Source organism: Hemitrygon akajei, chromosome 9, assembly GCF_048418815.1.
Source record: "Hemitrygon akajei chromosome 9, sHemAka1.3, whole genome shotgun sequence".
Classification (NCBI taxonomy): Eukaryota; Metazoa; Chordata; class Chondrichthyes; order Myliobatiformes; family Dasyatidae; genus Hemitrygon; species Hemitrygon akajei.
In genome coordinates this window covers 105,569,915-105,591,423 of record NC_133132.1, presented here as the reverse complement: position 1 = coordinate 105,591,423, position 21,509 = coordinate 105,569,915, and the positions used below count along the sequence as shown (strand labels likewise).

Below are 21,509 nucleotides of genomic sequence, written 5' to 3'. Positions count from 1 at the left end.
TATGTTCTTCCCGTAGGCACATGGTTTCCAATGGATGCTCCGGTTTCTGCCCACAATCTAAAGACATACTGGTTAGTCGTTATTTGGTCATTATAAATTGTCCTGTGATTAAGCCAAGGGTTATATCAGTGGGTTGTTGGACAGCACGTCTCAGTGGGCTAGAAGAATTTCTAAGTAAAATAAATAAATAAACCACCTTTCTTGCACTTTAAAGTCCTTCTTCATGCCTTCCTCATACAAAGTATTTGCATGAATATGTAGGCCCCAGGATGGATCTTCTTGGGGATCAACATCTCCAACAATGCCTAAATTTCATTCAGAGTTTGAATTGATTTCCTATGTCTCCCAAGTCTCTGGTAAATTTCTACAGAGGTACCATAAAGAGCATTTTGACTGGTTGGATCTCCGTATGATATGGAGGGGCTAATGCAGAGGATCAGAAAAAAAGCTGCAGAGCATTGTAGATTCACCCAGCTCCATCATGGGCACCAGGCTCCCCAATATCAAGGACATCTTCAAAAATCGATGCCTCAAAACTGTGGTATCCATCAGTAAGAACTCCCATCACCAAGGACATGCCCTCTTCGTGTTACTACCATCAGGGACCTGAAGACACACACTCAGCATTTTAGGAACTGTTCCTTCCCCTCCATCATCAGATTTCTAAACTGTCAGTGAACCCATGAACACTTCTTCACCATTCTTGCTCTCTTTTTACATCATTGTTTTATATACATTTCTTATTATAGCTTATAGTACAAACATTTGTATATTTTATGTCTTGCACTGTACTGTTGCCACAAAACAACATTTCACAGCATACTGTATGTCAAGTGTTAATAAATTGATTCTGAATCTGATTTACCTTTTCATCAACAATTTTAAAAATGAACTCAAACTTTGAAACTCTGAAACTCATTCATAACATGTCATATTTTGCAATGGCATTGCTTCAAGAGAAGATTTAGTAAACTATAAATACACACTCCAAGGCCACTTTAATACGTACATTGTCATTATAATGCAAATATCAAAGTAAGTTTATTATCAAAGTGTGTGTAGGTGTATATATATATTTTTAAAAAATGTGTACACACACACATACGAAGGATCCCAATCATCCTGCTCATGGACTGTTGACCCACTCCCATCAGAGATGAGGCTATGTAACATTCATGTCAGGACCACCAGACGCAAAAACCATTACTTTCCCAAGCAGTAAGGCTGATCAACATCACCACCCACTAACACACCCTTTCCACCTCCAAACACCACTTTATCTTTTCTGTCAGTTACCTAATGTACAGACACTCCTGTGCCTAGCGTCACTTCATGGACATATAATCAAAGTGTATAAGCTATCATATGTATTAATATTTATTGTGTTTTTACTATTAGTGTGTTCTTTATCTTATCATGTGTTTTTTTGTGTGTGGCAGCAGATCCAGAGTAACAATTATTTTGTTCTTCTTTACAATTGCGTACTGGAATTAACAATCTTGAATATAGATTGTATCTTGAAATTCATTTTCTTGCAGACATTTACAGGAAAATAAAAGAATTCAATCAAATTTTTTTTTTTTTAAATGTACATAAACAAATACTGACAAACAACCACTGTGAAGAGTTGGAATGTTATGGTGAGGTTGCATAAGACATTGGTGAGGCTGAATTTGGAGTATTGTGAGCAGTTTTGGTCACCTAATTACAGGAAAGATATTAATAAGGTTGAAAGAGTGCAGAGAAGGTTTACAAGGATGTTGCCGGAACTTGAGAAACTTGAGTTACAGAGAAAGGTTGAATAGGTTAGGACTTTATTCTCTGGAGTGTAGAAGAATGAGGGGAGATTTGATAGAGGTATATAAAATTATGAGGGGTATAGATAGAGTGAATGCAAGCAGGCTTTTTCCACTGAGGCTAGGGGAGAAAAAAACCAGAGGACATGGGTTAAGGGTGAAGGGGGAAAAGTTTAAAGGGAACATGGGAGGGGGAGGGCTTCTTCACACAGAGTAGTGGGAGTATGGAATAAGCTGCCAGATAAAGTGGTAAATGCAGGCTCACTTTTAACATTTAAGAAAAACTTGCACAGGTACATGGGTGAGAGGGGTATGGAGGGGTCTGGTCCAGGTGCAGGTCAGTGGAACTAGGCAGAAAAATGGTTCGCCATAGCCAAGGGCCAGAAGGCCTGTTTCTGTGTTGTAATGTTCTATGGTTCTATAGTGAAAAAGAAAACAAATTATGCAAATATAAATGATCTAATAATTAATAAATAAATAATATTAAGCATGTAAGTTGCAGATTCCTTGAAAGTGAGTCCATAGGTTGTGTAAACATTTCATTCAAGGCAGAATCAGAATCAGGTTTGTTACCATTAATATATGTCATGAAATGTGTTCTTTGGTGGTAGCAGTGCAGTCTAATACATAAAAATACTCTAAACTATAATAACAAATATATACTGTAGATTAAAAATAAGTGCAAAAAGAGAGCAAAAACTGAGGAGGTGTATATGGGTTCATGGTCCATTCAGAAAACTGATGATAGAGGGGAAGAAACTGTTCCTGAAACTCTTGAGTGTGTGTCTTCAGGCTCCTGGAATTGAACAGGTTAAATGCAAACCTAACAGGTTTAATGTCATGTATAAACTAAGTTTAGAAACATGCAAACATCTAAAATGCACAGACCAAGCTAATTTTAATTTCTGTCATGCTACTGGGCAAGAGGATAGGTCTCCATCCCATTATACTGTGGGTCTCTGGATATAGGGCATTAAAATGTTAATGGTGGTTATTGTATCACATGCACCAAGGTAGTGATAAAGGGTTGTTTTGCCTGCCATTCATACAGATCATTCCATTACACTGGTACATGGCACAACAGAATGCGGAACAAAACGTTGCAGTTTCAGAGAAAGTGCAGTGTAAGCAGACAATAAGGTGCAAGGCCATGACAAGATAGATCGTGAGGTCGGGAGCCTATCTTATCACACTAGGAGACCATTCAATAGTCTAATTAAAATAGGATACAAGCTGTGCTTGTAAAGACTTAAAATAAAAATAAAGCTTTTTCCTCCTTTTTCAATAGTTATCTATTTTATATATTTCTTATTGTAATTTATAGATTTTATAGAGATATTAAACCTGATTCTGATACCGGTGTTTGGATTTAGGACACAGAGCACTACAGTATAGTGTAGAGCTATGTCATGCCAATCTTTTAACCTAATCCAGGATCAAACTAACCCTTCCTTCCCAGATAGACTTCCATTTTTCTTTCATCTGCGTGCCCATCTAAGAGTCTCTTAAATATCTCTAACGTATCTGCTCTACCACCAACCCTGGCAAGGCATTCCATGCACACACCAACATGTGTATAAAACCTACCCCTGGCATCCCCCTATACTTTCCTCCAACCACCTCTCGTATTAGCCATTTCTGTCATGGGGAAGGTGGTGCTGGCTGTCCCCTTGAACTATGCCTCTTATCATCTCATTTCATTCCAGTTAAATTGAAGATGCAAGGCAGAATGAGCGAGATTGCAAGAGAGGGTTGATTTCAACACTGTCAGGATGCTTCCAATCAAGATGCCACTTACCTGCAGTCTCTGTCGAGATAATGGTTCAGACTTAGTTGTTTATAGCCATTTTTTTTTGGACAGAGGGGAGCTAGAGCACAGATTACATAGCATCCATGCCAGAACCACCAAACTCAAAAGCAATTATTTTCCCCAAGTAGGAAGGCTGATCAACATCTCCTCCCATTAATTCCACCACTAGGTTATTTCCTGTCAGTCACCTTATGTACAGACTTGTGTAACTTTATAGATACACAATCAATTCATGCTTATATGCCAGCTTATGTACTTATATTTATTGTGATTTTGTTAGATTATCATTTTCTTTATCTTTATCTTTTGTGTGTTTTTTTGTGCTACATTACATCGAGAGTAGCAATTATTTTGTTCTCCGTTACACTGGTGTACAGGGAATTATGTTAAACAACCTTGAATCTTGAACTCGGGATGTGGAAGAGATAGAAGTCAGGCCTCCTCTCTGTGTTCAAAATCCAGCAATGTGGTCTGATGAAGGGTATTCAGAATCCAGCCCTCCATTCCGTGCTCGAAGGCCAATGATTAAGTGGGTGATAAAGGACGTGCATGGACGTCAGGCTGTCCCAAGTCAGCGAGTCTTGGAAGTGAACATCTGTGCGAGCAGGAGGCAGTCAGTGCACCCAGAATTTGAATCTAGAGTTTGGTGTCCTGTCATTGGCTAATCTGGGGATCGATACTGAAGATTGAAGCCCAAAGATCGATTGGAAGTCCAAAACTAGACTTCCAATGGCCAAAACCTGGAGACGGGATTGGAGGCCTATCCTGGAGTTGGAGAACTGTCCAGGTGTCTGTGGGGGGGGAGGGAGGAAAGGGACTTACATTTCAGTTGTTGTGCATTTGCTTGTTGTGTTCTGTTTTTTCATGTTCTATAGATGTGGGGTGCAGAGTATACTGGCTGGTTGCATCACGGCCTGGTATGGGAACCTTTGAATAGTAAAGCCTGCAAAAAGTAGTGAATACAGTCCAGTCCATCATGAGTAAAGCCCTCCCAACCATTGAGCGTTATCACAGGAAAGCAACATCTATCATCTAGGACACCCACCATCCAGGCCATGCTCCATTCTTGCTGCTGCTGCCATTGGGAGGGAGGTACAGGAGACTCGGGTCCTACACCACCAGATTCAGGAACAGTTCAGCCATCATGCTCTAGAACCAGAGGGGACAACTTCACTCACCTCAAAATTGAACTGATTCTATGACTTAAGGGCTCACTTTTATGGAGTCTAAAACTCATATTCTCAATATTTATTGCATATTTATTATTTTCTTATTTTGTATATTTGTACATTTTGTTGTCTTTCACACACTGGGTGCTTGTCAGTCTCTGTCATGTGTGGTTTTTCATTAATTCTATTGTGTGTTTTCTATTTACTATAAATGCCTGCAAGAAAATGAATCTCAGGGTCGTATATGGTGATATATACATACTTTGAACTTACTTTGAACTTTGAAATTAATCTGGATCTGAATGGAGGAGGAAAAGAATGTAACATGAGAAACTTGAACTTGAGTGGAATGAGAGAAGGGAAATGGCCCCAGCAATGAAGACAATATCAAGGCAAAGAATCTTGTGAACAATTGCTTCTGGAGAAGACTGACAAGAAAAGAATCATTTATCAATGACAAGTTTTGCTGTCAGATTCAAAGTGAGCAAATATGATGCAACACATCATAGATTTTATCTGCACATATTTTAGTTTCTTGTCAAATGTAAAATATGGAGTAAGAGCTGGAGGAAGGATGGGAGGGTATCAGAGCAGGTAGCACAAAGCTTTACAGCACCAGCTGTAAGATTTGGGTTCAATTCCTGTCACTGCCCATAAGGAGTTTGTTTGTTCTTTCCATTACCACATAAGTTTCCTCCAGTTGTTCTGGTTCCCTCCCACATGTACAAGTTAGGCTTAGGAAGTTGTGGCCATGCTATGTTGGCGCTGGAAGGGTGGCTACACCTGAGAGCTGCCACCGCACATTGCTGACACAAGCAACATATTTCATTTTATGTTTTGATTTTTTAATGTACCTGTGACAAATAAAACTAATCTTTCTATTTAACTGAATAATTATTCATGTATCCACAGACTCCTGAACATTGCATGCTATTCTTCCTTTGCACTATTTAATTTTTAAATTATAATTATAGTAATTTTTATGTCTTTACTGTACAGTAACCACAAAACAATAAATATTCTATCCTATGTCAGTCTGTGATAATAAACCTGATTCTGAATCATTAAGTAGATCTGTTGTAAAGTAGATTATGTGTGTACACAGCAACATATTCACCATTGATCACAGCTCCAACGACTCTCCTTTGGCTAAGATATTCTCCATTAAATTTTGAGCTTTTTAATCAAGGCAAAGTGCTCTGCATGTCATGATAATATTCAAAGCTTCATTCATCCTTAAAACCATAAGATAAGGGAGCAGAATTAGGTCATTTGGCCCATTGAGTCTGCTCCGCCATGACTGATTTATTATCCCTCTCAACCCCTTGACAGTGGCAGGATTCAGCTGTCTATATACATGTACATCACCAAGGAGAGGACAATTATAAAGCACATTATTTCTCTAAAACCTGTTCGTTTGGTAATTTTTTTTAATATAATGTCATACAGAATGGGAACAGGCCCAATGATCAACCACCCACTTACAGTAATCCCGCATTCATCTTATATCACTGCCTCACAGCTCTCCCCAGCATCTTCAAGGTGGCATCCCTCACCATCAGGGGCATGCTCTGTTCTTCTTACTACCCTAAAGGAGCCTGTGGACCCACACACAATGATTCAGAAACACTCTCTTCCTCTCTGCCATCAGGTTCATGAATGCCATTTTTTTTTTTTTTTAAACACCATATGGCTGGCATCATAGCATCACAGTTAAAGTAACGCTTTATGATCAGGGTTTGATTTCCACTGCCATCCCTTAGGAGTTTGTACATTCTCCCTGCGATTATGTGCGTTTCCTCCAGATTCTGCAGTTTCCTCCCACGTTCTAAAGACGTACGGGTTAAGATTGGAAAGCTGCAGCCAGGCTATGTTGGCACCAGAATCATGGCAACACTGTAGGCTGCTACTACGTTTTGCAGTACGCCTCGATGCACATGTGATAAATAAAGCTATTCTTTAAACTTTACCTTTTATCATTATTTATTTTGTAATTTATAGTAAATTTAATGTTAGTGCACTGATGCCGCAAAACAATAAATTCCCTATCATACAAGTCAGTGATAATAAACCCCATTCTGATTCTACATTCTCTTCAACACCCCCAGATCCTACACTCAGAAAGCAATGCACAGGTGCTAACTGACCCCTCAACCGGCATACCTTTGTGATTGGGAGGAAACAGAAACAGCAAGAGGAACCCCCGCGATCACAGGAAGTGCATGCAAACTCCACAACGACAACCTCAAGGTCAGGATTGAGCCTGGGTCTTTAAAGCTGTGAGGCAGTAGTTCTACTATCTGTGCCACCATGTCACCCAATAAATAATCAGAACCAAAATTCACCGACATATATTGTGAAATTTGTTGTTTTGCGGCAGCAGTTCAGTGTATGTTAATAAGTTATGTGCACACTCATTGACACAGTAAATGAGTTGGTCCATGGCCCCCTTTACTGCCACAATGAGGCCACTCGCTGGTTAGAGAAGCAACACCACATATTCTCTCTGGGTAGCTTTCAACCTGACAGCATGAACTTCAATTTTGCTGATTTCAAGTAATTTCTTGCCCCGGCCTCTTCTTCCTTTTTCTAATCTGCATTCTGGCACCCCTCTAAGCCCTTTTCCTCACCTGCCTATCACCTCTCTCCAGTGCCTTCACTTCACTTTCTCCCCCAAGGACTACTGTCCTCTTCCATTAGACTCCTTCTCCTTCTGCATTTCACCTGCCCAGCTTCTCACTTCAGCCCTCACCTTCACACACCCACCTAGTGTCACCTATCACCTGCCAGCTAGTACTCCTTCCCCTCCTCCGATCAATACCCAGGATCACAAGAGGCCGCAGAGATTGTAGATCCTCTCCATTATGGGAGCAACTCTCCTCACCATTGAAGACTTCTTCAAAAGAGTGTGCCTCAGGAAGGTGGCATCCATCATTAAGGACCCTCACCATCCAGGACGTGCCCTCCATTGCTACAGGAGCCTAAAGACACACACTCAGTGTTTTAAAAACAGCTTCTTCCCCTCTGCCATCATATTTCTGCAAAGTCCACAAATCCATGAACACTACCTTTCGCACTATTTACTTTGTTTTTTATTGCCATTTGTCATTAATTTTCTAGCACTCTACTGCAGCCATAAAACAACAAATTTCATGATATGCGTTAGTGATAATAAACCCGATTCTGATTCTCCCATCGGCCAAAAAATTACAAAAGTTGGAAAGCACGTACCATCAGGGTCAAGGACAGCTTCTATCCCACTGTTGTAACACTATTAGATAGTTCCCTAATACAATAAATTGGATTCTTGACCTCACAATCTACCTCGTCATGATCTTGCACCTTATTGTGTACCTGCACTGCACTCTGGAGTTGTAACACTTTATTCTACATTATATTGTTGTTTTACCTTGTACTACCTCAGTGCAATAGGTAATGAATTGATCTGTACGAAGAGAATGGAAGACAAGTTTTTACTGAATCGTGGTACATGTGACAAATAATAATAAACAAATTTTACTGATTTAACATTGAATCTCTGGCTCTCCCAGTACACACAGGCTCTTTAGCCGACTAGTGCACGTGACGCCAGGGAGGGGTGGAGGTGTGAGGATGTAAATGTATCATCCACACCTGAATGGTACGATGTAAAAAGGCTGCAGACTCAACACAATGGGTCAGGTCTGTGCTATCACTGTGACTACCCTCTCTAACTGTACCTTATTCGTCAGAGTGAGAAGTAGACCATGACAGATTGTAGTGAGACTCAAGTTCTTCACCATGATAATAATAAACCAATTCCAGTTCTGACAAATTACACTGAGTAGTTTATGATCCAAAAGATTTCCATGATTAAATACTGATGCAAATTCCTGCAATGAATCTGAAATTCCTGTGCGAATGTGGCATAACTATTTAGCCATTGCAGGCAACGCCTCAAAACTCAGAAGCTGATAATATTTGCAAAGAGGCTGTTTCTTGCAGTTGGTGTTGATGCTGGATAGCAGCAAATGTTAAAAGGGCAGTATGGTTTCACTTGTTCATTGCCTTTCAGTTTAATGTTTCAGCAGTTTAATTGGCCGCACCAGTGTCTGCTATGGGGGAGCCAATCGGGGTCGGCTACTGCTCAGGATCAAAATATGCATATACACACACACACACACACACACACACCAGAAACATGGTCACACTTGCTGATCGCCCCCAGCACTATCCTCACTGATTTGATTTGACACAAATGACACATTTCATGGTATGTTTTGATGTACTGTGACATTCAAAGCTAGTCTTTTAGTCTCTGTCTTTTTTATTATCCTTTCCATTATGGGCTAATGAAGGATTATGGCCTGTGTGGGAAGGAAGGATTAGATTGATCACAAAATAGGATTAAAGGTTGGCATACCATTGTGTGCCAAAGAGTCAGTCCAATGTTATACGGTTCTATGTTCTATATTCTAATGGATAGGTATTTCAGAGTGATTAAGTTAAAAAAAACATTCTTCATTCAAGACTTCAGGATGAAGCCCATTGCATCTGTGCAGGTAGAAGATTAATTATTCCATCATACTAATGCTCAAAGGGACAGAAGATCTTCTAATCTTCTTCCTTAATAATTGCCGCCACTGTCCATGTCAGCTTTGGTGGAAATCACAGTTGGGATGAAAAATGATGGGTTAGGACTCTTAACACCATTCATAGATTTAAACTCGCAATCTAAACTGCACTGGAATGCAACTCAGGAAAAAAGCTGTTTCTAAAACACTGGGGGTGCGCATCTTCAGGCTCCTGTACCTCCTGCACGATGGCAGCAATGAGAAGAGGGCATCTCCTGAGTGGTGGAAGAATTCTGAGATAGGTTCATGACCACAGCTCAACTTTCCCATCTTACCAAAGTTCAATGTAAACATATTGTTAAGTACAGATATGTCATATACAAATCTGAGGTTCATTTTCTTGTGGGTGTTCAATGTAAATACCAAGATTCAAAGCAACAAACAAATTAGTAATAATAAATAAATAAATAAACAAACAAGCAAGCAAGCAATATGTATCGAGAACATGACATGGAGAGTCCTTGTAAGTGAGTTCATAGGTTGTGTGAACAGTTCAGTGTTGGGGTGAGTCAAGTTATCTCAACTGGTTCAAGAGCCTGATTGCTGAGGGGTAATAATTATTCCTGAACCTAGTGGTGTGGGTCATGAGGCTCCTATACCTCCTTCTTGATGGCAGCAGTGAAAAGAGAGCATGGCCTGGATGGTGGGGGTCCTTGATGACAGATGCAACTTTCCTGGGACAGTGCTCCATGTAGATGTGCTCAATGATGAGGAGGGCTTTACCCATGAGGGACTGGTCTGCATCCATTACTTTTTGTAGGCTTTTCTGTTTAAGGACATTGGTGTTTCTATACAAGGTCATGATGCAACCAGTCAATATACTCTCCAGCGCACATTAATAAAAGTTTGTCAAAGGTCATGCCAGTGGGTTTACAGTGGGGATCTCAGGAGGAAGGACAGATCGATCATCTACTTGGCATTTCTCGCTGAATACGCATGGACATGCAAACGAACAAGAACAAGGGAAGGTCAACTGGCAACTCCAGCCTGCACCACTTTTCAACATGATCCCAGGTACATGCCCCTGGTCTCACCTCCCGCTCTCTGCTATTTCTGCATGGACTTCAATCCCTGATCTTCCTCTTATAAATACTTCTAGTGGTCTGGTCTCCAAAACTCTCTGAGAAAGAGAGTTCCAGGGTTTTACATCCCCCTTACAAGAAGGCCTTTCAACAAATCTCAGTTTTAAATTATCAAAAATTTAAAACTGATACTAGCTCCTTATATTGAAACCATGCCCCCCTTCCTGTCCGTTTCAAGACCCTTTCCTCGGATTCTATGACCATAGTATTAGCTCTGCTTCTCTACTCACTGAACTATTTCCAATGGTTTTAGTAAATGTTTATTAAACTTCCAATACAAAGATGTTATTTTGAGTAAATTACCCTCTCCACCATCAGTCCAACTAAACCAGCCATGAATTATTTCCATTAATTCTATTAGCTTTTAGAACATAGAACATTTTAGAATACAGAACATTGAACACTGCAGCACCCTTCAACCCACAAACTTTTAACCTACTCTGAGATCAATTTAACCCTTCCCTCCCACATAGCCCTCTATTTTTCTATCATCCATATGCCTAACTACGAGACTCTTTAATGTCCCCTTACTTCTGAAAATAGTTTCACCTCCCTTCATAACGATGAAAATATGGCCTGTAACTCCTTATGGAACATTTTGCAATCAATAAAAATCATGATATTCGTTCACATTCCACAAAACTACAGATTTTTTGGATTCATGAATTGCAGTGTTCATTCCTTTGTAACATCTGATGAAGCCATGCTGTACACTCTATTGCTGAATCTACAATCAGGGACACAAAACTAAACATAATATTGTGTGGTTAGAGAGTCTTAGAATTATGTATTAAAGAAACAGGCCCTTCAGCCCAATTGGTCCATGCCGACAAAAATATCTCCTCTAAACTAGTCCCATTTGGCTTCTAAACCTTTCCAACTGTCCTTTGAAAGTCCCATTCACACTTTCTCCCTTGTATTTACTCTGGTCTGTACCATCAAAAGGCAGTGATGTGCTGATGGAAAGGCTCTGGAACACTCACACAAACATTGGTAAAGGAGATGAACTGACCAGTCTGAACCATTACCAGGAGAAAAAGGTTTGGTTTACAACGAACTATATTTTAAAGATTAGCTTTATTTGTCACATATACATGAAAATATCAAAACATATAGTGAAATGTGTCATTTTGTATCAAGGACCACGGTCCAAGATGTGCTGGGCATTCCACAAGTCCCGCCACGATTTGACACGAACAACATATTTCACTGTATGTTTCAATATACATGTAACAAATGGAACTAATCTTTAAGACCAAATATCTCTTTTAATCATTAGAATTCTTCCAAGTTTAGCTTTAATTAGAAATTAATGTATTTGAAATTAATTAACCACAGACTTACAAGTTTATCGCCATTTCCTCTCTGGTTGGTGTAAACCATGTAGGCATAGTGGATAATGCAATGCTCTTTCAGCTCAGGGCATTGAACATTTGGAGTTCAATCCTGACGCCCTCTGTAAGGAACCTCTGTACGTCTTACCCGTGGAATGCGTGAGTTTTCTCCAGGAGCTCCAGTTTCCTCCCACCATATAAAGATGTACCGGGTAAGTTAATTGCTTAATGTAAATTTGCCCATGAATAGGTTAGGGTTAAATCGGGGTTCTCAGGGGTTGCTGTGCAGTACAGCACAAAGGGCCAGGAGGCTCCATTCTGCACTATATCGCTAAATAAAACAAATTAACCAGCAAAGCCCTTACATGAGGAAATCTGCAGATGCTGGAAATTCAAACAACACACACAAAATGCTGGTGGAACACAGCAGGCCAGGCAGCATCTATAAGGAGAAGCACTGACAATGTTTCGGGCCGAGACCCTTTGTCAGGACTAACCGAAAGGAAAGATAGTAAGAGATTTGAAAGTAGTGGGGGAAGGGGGAAATGTGAAATGATAGGAGAAGACCAGAGGGGGTGGGATGAAGCTAAGAGCTGGAAAGGTGATTGGCGAAAGTGATACAGAGCTGGAGAAGGGAAAGGATCATGGGACAGGAGGCCTCAGGAGAAAGAAAGGAGGGGAAAGCACCAGAGCGATGGAGAACAGGCAGAGTGATGGGCAGAGAGAGAGAGAGGAGAGAGATTAAAAAACAACTAAATATGTCAGGGATTGGGTAAGAAGGGGAGGAGGGGCATTAACGGAAGTTAGAGAAGTCAATATTCATGCCATCAGGTTGGAGGCTACCCAACCGGTATACAAGGTGTTGTTCCTCCAACCTGAGTTTGGATTCATTTTGACAGTAGAGGAGGCCATGGATAGACATAACAGAATGGGAATGGGATGTGGAATTAAAATGTATGACCACTGGGAGATCCTGCTTTCTCTGGCGGACCGAGCGTAAGTGTTCAGCGAAACGGTCTCCCAGTCTGCGTTGGGTCTCACCAGTAAAGCCCTTATTCTGTTCACAGATAACAAAAAGCCCTATGGTTTTGCAAGGGTTTACTCACTCTGCTGTTTCTGTCGTGCCTTGTCACAGATTGCAGGTCTCTGATACATCTTCTTCCCATCAGGCAGTGAGCAATCATTGGTGCAAACTACTACTCCAAGGCAGGATTTCTTCAGGATGTGGCAGTTGTGATTGTTGGTGTTTCTCATGGCCCATCCACTCTGATGTCTCTGTGCATTTTTATCATCAGCGCTGTAAATAAATTTCACGTAGGAATCCGTCCATTCCTGGAAACTATCCAACTGATGCACATCCTGGAAAGAGAAATCAATCAATAAATAAAAAGTATTGTTGTTGTTTGTATGACTTATGCTTTTATTCTCTTTCACCGTGCATTGGAGGTTGGTGTCTGGTTTTGATTTAATTGGGTTGTTTCAGGCTTCATGCTTTGTGGCTGTGTGTAAGCAGACAAATCTCAAGGTGGAATAATGTACGTTCTTTGATAATAAATGTACTTCGAATCTTTGAATGTTATCTCTGTACTTTAAGCCACATTCTGCAGCAATTCAAACTGCTAAAGCACCTTTCTCTAACGAAAGGATCATAATATTGCTAATTTTGACAAAATAACCCAGACGAGATTTGAATTCTTTTTATATTTAAAGCTAAATTTAAACACAATTTAATTTTATGTTTAACTAAATTAAAATTTATATAACAGGCATGGATAACTTCACTCATTAATTCCACAATGTATAGACTCACTTTCAAGGACCTAACAGCTCATGTTCTCAGTATTATTTTTTTAAAATAATTTGCACAATTTATCTAACTTTGGATATTGATTGTTTGGCAATCGTTGGTTATGCTTGAAGTACAAAGTAAATATATTATCAAAGAACATGTATGTCACCATATACAACACCAAGATTCAATATCTTGTTGGCATTTACTGTAGAACAATACAATTGAATCAATGAAAAACTACACATAAAGACCAATGAAGATGAAGAAAAACTGAAAATACAAAATAATACATACATAAATAGTAAATAAATAACTGGGAATGAGTATAGTATTAGGAAATACAGTATTTCATAAATTATATTGCACTTATTTTCCTGCAAAAGCCTGCAAGAAAATGAATCTCAGCATAGTATATGGTGACATACAATATATATACTTTGATAATAAATTTGATTTGACATTTACTTTTTTTACTTGACTCATTGAGTTCCTCCAGCATTTTGTTTAATTCTCGAGACCCCAGCATTGACAGCCTCTTGGGTCTCAATCACTATTACTGTGATTGCTTTTACTGTTCTTCACACAATGTTTAAGCTATAAACCCTTGGAGGAACATGGGTGGTAGTGTCCTAGACACATCATGGCAACAGGTCCCTCCAGAGCATCTGCCTTAGGACATACAAGATTCGTGTGATTATTTTTTGCATGTACATCAAACCATGTGCTGGCCAGCAGTGTAGTGGCATCAGCATCAGACTTCGAGGTGAGCGGTCCTGGGATTGAATCCTTGCACGCTTTCCATCCATGCTGGATTGAACGTCGAGCTAGTAACTCAGCCTTGTAAATTTTAACGAAACAACAAGAAATGTTCCCTGATGTGCCACAAGACATGTAAAGGAGCAACAACAACAACATGAAAACATATGATGAAATGCTTCATTTGTGTTATTGAGGTCCACCGTTGCTCAGTGTTGATGATGGATGTTGTGTCCTAGCTGTCACATCAAGGCAGTGCAATATGGAGAGCAAGCAGGCTCCCCCTCTCCACACAACTGATGAATCCAATGGAACGGCAGAGGCCAATACAGTGGCATTGCAGGAGTGGCCAGTCAGCATTGAACTCAGCGTAGAACTCCCTTAGGATTGTCAGCTCCAAACTTTACATCAGTGTTTAGCCCTGAAGCCTTCCCCATGAGTAGGTACAGCCACAAAGTAATAGAGATCAGAGTTTTCCTTCTAGAAGAGCTGCCAACAACAGCTAACAAGCCCGATCTGCCTGAAGTGACCTGTTTTAAGGCACCAGTAGCCTGTCTTTGCCCCTTCTCCTATCAGTAGAGATACACAAGAAAGCCAGGAGCTAGACTTGGTTGTAAGAGGTAATGTTAGACACACACCATTGGGAGCATTTAATAGGAAGTGGGAGCTTACCCTCACTACCCCAACCCCCAGCTATAACAACCTTAAGAACCATTTGTGTTAACGAATACAACCTGAGGATGTGCTGAGTCCACGAGTGTCACCTCACATTCCGGCAACATGCCCACAAAGTTTGGCAGAACAAAAGTAAGAAATGTGAACACCAAAAACAAACCTCATTCCTCCCTCCCACTCACACAAATACACAGTCCCCAAGTAAAGCCTCTAGCCGATGAGGATTCAAGCCTGCAAACAACAGGCTTCAACCTTCCCAGCGGGCTAGCAGAGATTCGTTAACAGGCCTCGACTTCTAGAACTCTGATTTGACCTCAGACCACGATCCTCTGCATTAATACCAAATTTTACACTAATCCTAAACTGATCCCACTCCAATCAATTCCCCAACAATACCACTTGTCTGAGAAAGTTAACCTACATGCTTGTCTCGGAAATGTATTGTTTCTGCTGATAGTAAGAGACGATAAGACATAGGAGAAGAATTTTGCCATTCAGCCCATCTAGTCTGTTCCACCATTCCATTGTGGCCAATTTATTATCCCTATCAAACCCATCCTCTTACCTTTACTCCATAACCTTTGATACCCTGATAAATCACAAAGCTATCAACCTCTGCTTTAAATATACTTGATGACTTAGCCTTTGTGGCAATGAATTTCACAGGTTCACCACCATCGGGCTAAATAAATTCCTCCTCATCTCTGTTCAAAATGGATGTCCCTCAGAACAGAGTCTGGGCTTTCTGGTCCTAGACTCCCCCATTATAGGAAACATCCTCTCCACATCCGCTCAGTGTAGACCTTTCAATATTCAATAAATTTCAATGAGATTCCTGTTCATTCTTCTAAACTCCAGCGAGTACTGGCCCAAAGCCATCAAACACTGCTCATATACTAACCCTTTAATTCTCAGAATCATTCTTGTGAACCTCCTCATGACCCTCTCCATTGCTAGTACATCTTTTCTTAGATAAGGGGCCCGAAAATGCTCACAGTACTCCATGTGGTCTGACCAACGCCTTATAAAGCCTCAGCATTACATCCTTGCTTTTATATTCTGTACCTTTAGAAATTAATGCCAACATTGCATTTGCCTTCCTTCCCACGGAGTCAGCAAGTAACCGAGCAATTCGATTTATGCAGTCCCTGTAGACTTTGTCTAAACTTCTCACCGCCTTGGCAAAGCAGCCTGCATAATCAAAGTCCCCACCCACCCTGGACATTCTCTCTCCTCCCAGCAGATGGAAAATCCTGAACACATGTACCACCAGGCTCAAGCACAGCTTTAACCCCACTGATACAAGAATGGATCTCTTGTACAATAAGATGGACTCGACCTCACAATCTACCTCGACATGGCTCCTGCACCTTATTGTGTGCTGGCACTGTACTTTCTCTGTAACTATAACACTTCATATTTAAAGTGGAGGCCATTAGTCTCTTGATTTTAAGGGTGTAAAAAGTTACAGGAAGAAAAACGGAGAATGGGGTTGAGGGGTAAGTAAATCAGCCATGATCAAATGGTGGAGAAGACTGAATGGAGCTAATTCTGCTCCTTCATTTTATGGTTTTATTCTTCATTCTGTTTTTGCTTTTTCCTGGTGTTACCTCAGTGTACTGCTGTGAAATTACCTGCATGGACAGCATGCAAAACAAAGTTTCCACATTACCTAGGTATGTGCAACCAATTACTAGCAAGCAAAGTGCACCACATTCACTGCGTTACTCTCAACTGCTACGCTGGGAGAGTAACGATCAATGTGGGCGTCATGATAACAGAGGGGTTAGCGCAGCGCTGTTACAGCTCAAGGCATTGGAGTTCCAAATTCACTCCCGGTGGCCTCTGTAAGCAAGTTGGTACACCCCTCTTGTGTACGTGTCGGTTTCCTCCGGGTACTCTGGTTTCCTCCCACAATCCAAAGGCTAGTAGATTAATAGATTAATTGGTTATTCTAAATTATCCTGTGATTAAACTGGGTTAAATTGGAGGCTTGCTGGGTAGTGCAGCTTGAAGGGCCAGAAGGTCTGTGTCTCTAAATAATTAAATAAACATTAAATTTTGCCCCAAAACACTCCTTTCCACACTTTTTATATTTGCCTAAAATCCATCCTTCAATGCAGCTCCCATCAGGATTGTTCTGAAGGGGTCCCAAGGAGTGAGTGCAAGTCACTGAGTAAACTCCCATTCTACTGGACCTCCAGAGACTGAACGGGGCAGACACTGCCCTGCAGGTCTACAATGTTCCTTGCTCGCTGCAATATCACCTCCCTGTGTGATGAACGAGTGCAAACAGATCACCTTCTGCCACTTGTTCATCAGTTTTCTGGCTAATAAAAGGGAGCAATAATTTTAAGGTGATTGGAGGGAAGTATAAAAGGGGATGTCAGAGGCAAGTTCTTTACACAGAGAGTGGTGGATGCGTGGAACATACTGCCAGGGGTGACGGTAGAGGCAGGCACAGACATATTAGGGACATTTAAGAATCTCTAAGCTAGGCACATAGATGATAGAGAAATGGAGAGCTTTGTAAGAGGGAAGGGTTAGATTGATCTTGGAGAAGGTTAAAAGATCAGCATAAATTCATGGGCTGGAAGGACTGTATGTGCTGCAGTTTTCTGTGTTCTACGTCCTTTTCTGGGGAGGCAGTTTAATTCTGCATCACAGACACATCGTAAAATAGGACAACATCAAGCCATCAGAAGCCCAAGTAGATTGTAGGCTTTCTAATAGAGATCGGTAGCAAATCATAAACATTCTGATAAAATGCATTTTTCTTCAGTGATCATTTTGTACAACTTAAAATCCAATAACAAAATAGTTACTTATTCTTTGATTTTCCTTAATTAAATCTGTGGCATATTAATACAACTCTGCTATGGTCAGTTCCAAGCCTGGTTGCAAAACAGGAGGGTGGGGCATGGGGCTAGCAACACCATCCACAAAAAACCCAAATCTACAGAAACACCAACTGAAGCTGGGAGACGGAGGATCTTCGTTTAGAGACACATGGAGTTGTGTGGTGGCACCAGAAGCCACAGGGCCAATCAACATTCTATTGACCCAGGACAGAGGACTCTGGCGGGCTGCTGTCAGCAACCCATGTCCCAGTAGGGGTGATGGGCTTCGGATATAAATACACTTCCAGGGGCTCTGCAACTCATGTTCTCAATATTATTTTTTATTCGCATCATTTGTCTTCTTTCACGCATTGGTTGTCAGTATTGTGTTACTTTATTTTCCTGTAAATGCCTGCAAGAAAATGAATCTCAAGCTAGTATATGGTGACATATACATAAATAAATTTACTTTGAACAAAATTAATGTTATTTTTAATCCAACTGATAAATTTCCTCATCTCTATCTATTCTGTGTAGTAAAACTATTTGAAATTTCGAACGGTTATTTTAAACACAGTTTCCGATCAAATTATGCCGGAAATGGTTCATTTGGAAAATTGGTTTATTATTGTCATGTGTACTGAGGTACAGTGAAAAAAAGCATTGTCTTTCATACCGTTCATACAGATCAATTCATTTAAACAATGCAAGGGAAAACAGTAACAGTAGGCAGAATAAAGTGTTACAGTACAGAGAAAGTGCCGTACTGTACAGGTAGACGATAAGATGCAAGGTTATTATGTTACACACAAGAAAGTGTGCAGATGCTGGAAATCCAGAGCAATTCGCACACAAAATGCTGGAGGACCTCGGCAGGTCAGGCAGCATCTTTGGAGGGGAATAAATAGTCGATGTTTCAGGCTTTCCTGATGAAAGGTCATAATGAGGTCGGCTGTGAGGTCAAGAATCCATGTTGTACTAGGAAACCGTTCAAGAGTTTGATAACAGTGGGATAGAAGCTGTCCTTCAGCCTGGTGGTACGTGCATTCAGGCTTTTGTATCTTCCGCCTGATGGCAGAGGGAGAAGAGAGAATGTCCGGAGTAAAAGGGGTCTTTACCGAGGCAGCGAGAAGTACAGACCGCGTCCATAGCTAATAAATTCAGATGTTATTAGGTTTATTAGTGTCTGTGACCACTACAGGGCATCTCTGCTGCGCTTTTCTGGGGATGCACGACGCTCCAGAGAGGAACTGATGTAGTGACCCACTGTGAGAAACCACACTTACCTGAGGCAATTTAGGGTCGTTAATGTCCCACGATATTGTTGAGTCGTGCGCGGAGCTGTAGTCAGGATTCGGGAAACAATGTTCCGCACCTTTCAACATCCTGCCGAGGTGCTCGAACAAGCACGAACGAGAATTCTTCCACGTTTTCTTTTCCCCCTCAAAATGAGCCTCTTTCGCAAATCCAGAACCGGTTTCGTTGCGGAACGTGAATTCTCTGCAAAGCATGATAAAAATCAATGGTGTATCTGCGCCGCTCTGCCGATGGTAACACAAAAAGCACAAAGAAAAATAAACTGAAATAGTTCGAGACAAAAAAAAAATCAGTCGCGATCCCACTTTTAGCCAATTCTCCTAGCTGTAATCTTGTCCACTGCTTTTGCTTGGACATCTCACTAAAATTTTTAAAAAGTCAATCAAAACATGAAGTAATGGCCTTTGGGGGCTCAGGTCAGTTGAGAATGTTTCAACATTACAGCAAACGATTTCTAAAACAGATAAGTGAGAAAATTCTTCTCTTGGGAAACTAACTATCCAAGATTTAGAACCAAACTTTTCTGTTAATTAATTAATTGCGTCCCGAGTTTGACCCATGCAACGACCAGAATAGGAATTATCTCAACCACACAAGAAAGTTACTCACGCACAGACAGCCCGCTACAAAATTTGATTTACCTGTCCTGTGGCTTGGTTGTAAGTCTGCGCCGCAGTACATTCGCGTTTTCCAAGAGTCCTGTACCCCTGGAACTAAGTCAGACTCTCCCCTGTCAGTTCTGCGGAACACTCGTTGAGTCACATTAAGCAGCAGGAATGAAGCATATGCAAATAACTTCTGCCGCCTGGCCAATGAGCAACCGACAAAGGTGAGGGGGCCGAGGTCTTGGAGTGTGAAGTCACTTGGGATCAGGACTCGAAATAACCAGGTTATTTCAATTAGGGTAAAACCGAACACAGTCGGACGCCTTGTCCAGGTGAGGTCGGAGAGGCAGGTTTAATTTTGACACTTTTTCATACGACAGAAGGGAGGCATTTCACACAAAACAGATCAATTGGCCCGTTCTTCACTGTATCTGGGTACAAATGGCAGATGGAATTTAATGCGGACAAGTGTGAGATGTTGCACTTTGGACTGACAAACCAGGATAGGACTTAAACAGTGAGCACTTAAACTTAAACACTGATGAGTGTGTTTGAGCAGAGGGATCTGGGAATACAGATTCATAATTCCTTCAAAGTGGGGTCACAGGTAGATAGGTTGGTAAAGAGAACTTTGGCACATTGGCCTTCATAAATCAAAGTACTGAGTACTGGAATTGGGATGTTATGTTGAAGTTTTATACGACATTGGTGAGGCCTTATTTTGAGTATTGTGTGAAGTTCTGGTCACCTACTTAACCATAGAACCATAGAACACTACAGCTCAGTACAGGCCCTTCAGCCCTCCATGTTGTGCTGACCCATATAATCCTTTAAAAAAAGTACTAAACCCACACTACCCATGACCCTTCATTTTTCTTTCATGTCTGTCCAAGAGGCTCTTAAATACCCCTAATGTTTTAGCCTCCACCACCATCCCTGGCAAGTCATTCCAGGCACTCACAGCCCTCTGTGTAAAAAACTTACCCCTGATGTCTCCCCTAAACTTCCCTCCCTTAATTTTGTACATATGCCCTCTGGTGTTTGCTATTGGTGCCCTGGGAAACAGGTACTGACTATCCACCCTATCTATGCCTCTCATAATCTTGTAGACCTCTATCAAGTCCCCTCTCATTCTTCTACGCTCCAAAGAGAAAAGTCCCAGCTCTGCTAACTTTGCTTCATATGACTTGTTCTCCAAACCAGGCAACATCCTGGTAAATCTCCTCTGCACCCTCTCCACAGCTTCCACATCCTTCCTGTAATGAGGTGACCAGAATCGAACACAATACTCTAAGACTCTAATACTCACAATACTTGAAAGAACGATATCAATAAGATTAAAATAATACCGAGAACATTGACAAGGGTGTTGCCTGGACTAGAGGGCTTGTGTTACAGAAAAGGCTGAATTGGTTATGACTTTATTCCCTGGTGCATAGGAGAATGAGGGGAGATTTAAAAGAGGTATACAAAATTATGAGATGTTTCCATAGGGCAAATGTAAGCAAGCTTTTTCCACTGTGATTGGGTGAGACTAGAACAAGAGGTCATCTGTTAAGGGTGAAAGGTGAAATCTTTAAGGGGAACCTAAGGGGAAACTTCTTCACTCGGGGGGCGGGGGTGAGTGTGGAATGAGCTGCCAGAAGTGTTGGATGTGGTTTTAATTGCAACATTTAAGAGAATTTTGAATAAAGACACGGATGGAAGGGGTACGCTGGGC

The 21,509-nt window shown here is 41.0% G+C and overlaps 2 protein-coding genes across 13 annotated transcripts in view; one reads left to right on the top strand and one right to left on the bottom strand.

Moving 5' to 3' along the window:
* fbxo9 (F-box protein 9) overlaps positions 1-6,961 on the top strand; it is a 140,852-nt gene extending 133,891 nt beyond the window's left edge. For all 12 annotated transcript variants that reach the window (XM_073056739.1, XM_073056742.1, XM_073056741.1 and 9 more), the window contains one exon: positions 6,884-6,961. In XM_073056739.1, coding sequence (XP_072912840.1) covers positions 6,884-6,946 — 63 coding nt within the window. In that variant the 3' untranslated portion in view covers positions 6,947-6,961. The remainder of the gene's footprint in view (positions 1-6,883) is intronic.
* The window catches only part of LOC140733432 (chorion-specific transcription factor GCMa-like), a 41,248-nt gene extending 21,310 nt beyond the window's left edge, over positions 1-19,938 (bottom strand). The window contains exons 1-3 of the mRNA XM_073056754.1: positions 19,826-19,938; positions 19,154-19,367; positions 12,911-13,163 (exon numbers count right to left, since the gene is read on the bottom strand). Of these exons, the coding sequence (XP_072912855.1) occupies positions 12,911-13,163; positions 19,154-19,252 (352 nt within the window). The 5' untranslated portion in view covers positions 19,253-19,367; positions 19,826-19,938. The remainder of the gene's footprint in view (positions 1-12,910; positions 13,164-19,153; positions 19,368-19,825) is intronic.
* Between the last annotated feature and the right edge of the window lie 1,571 nt (positions 19,939-21,509).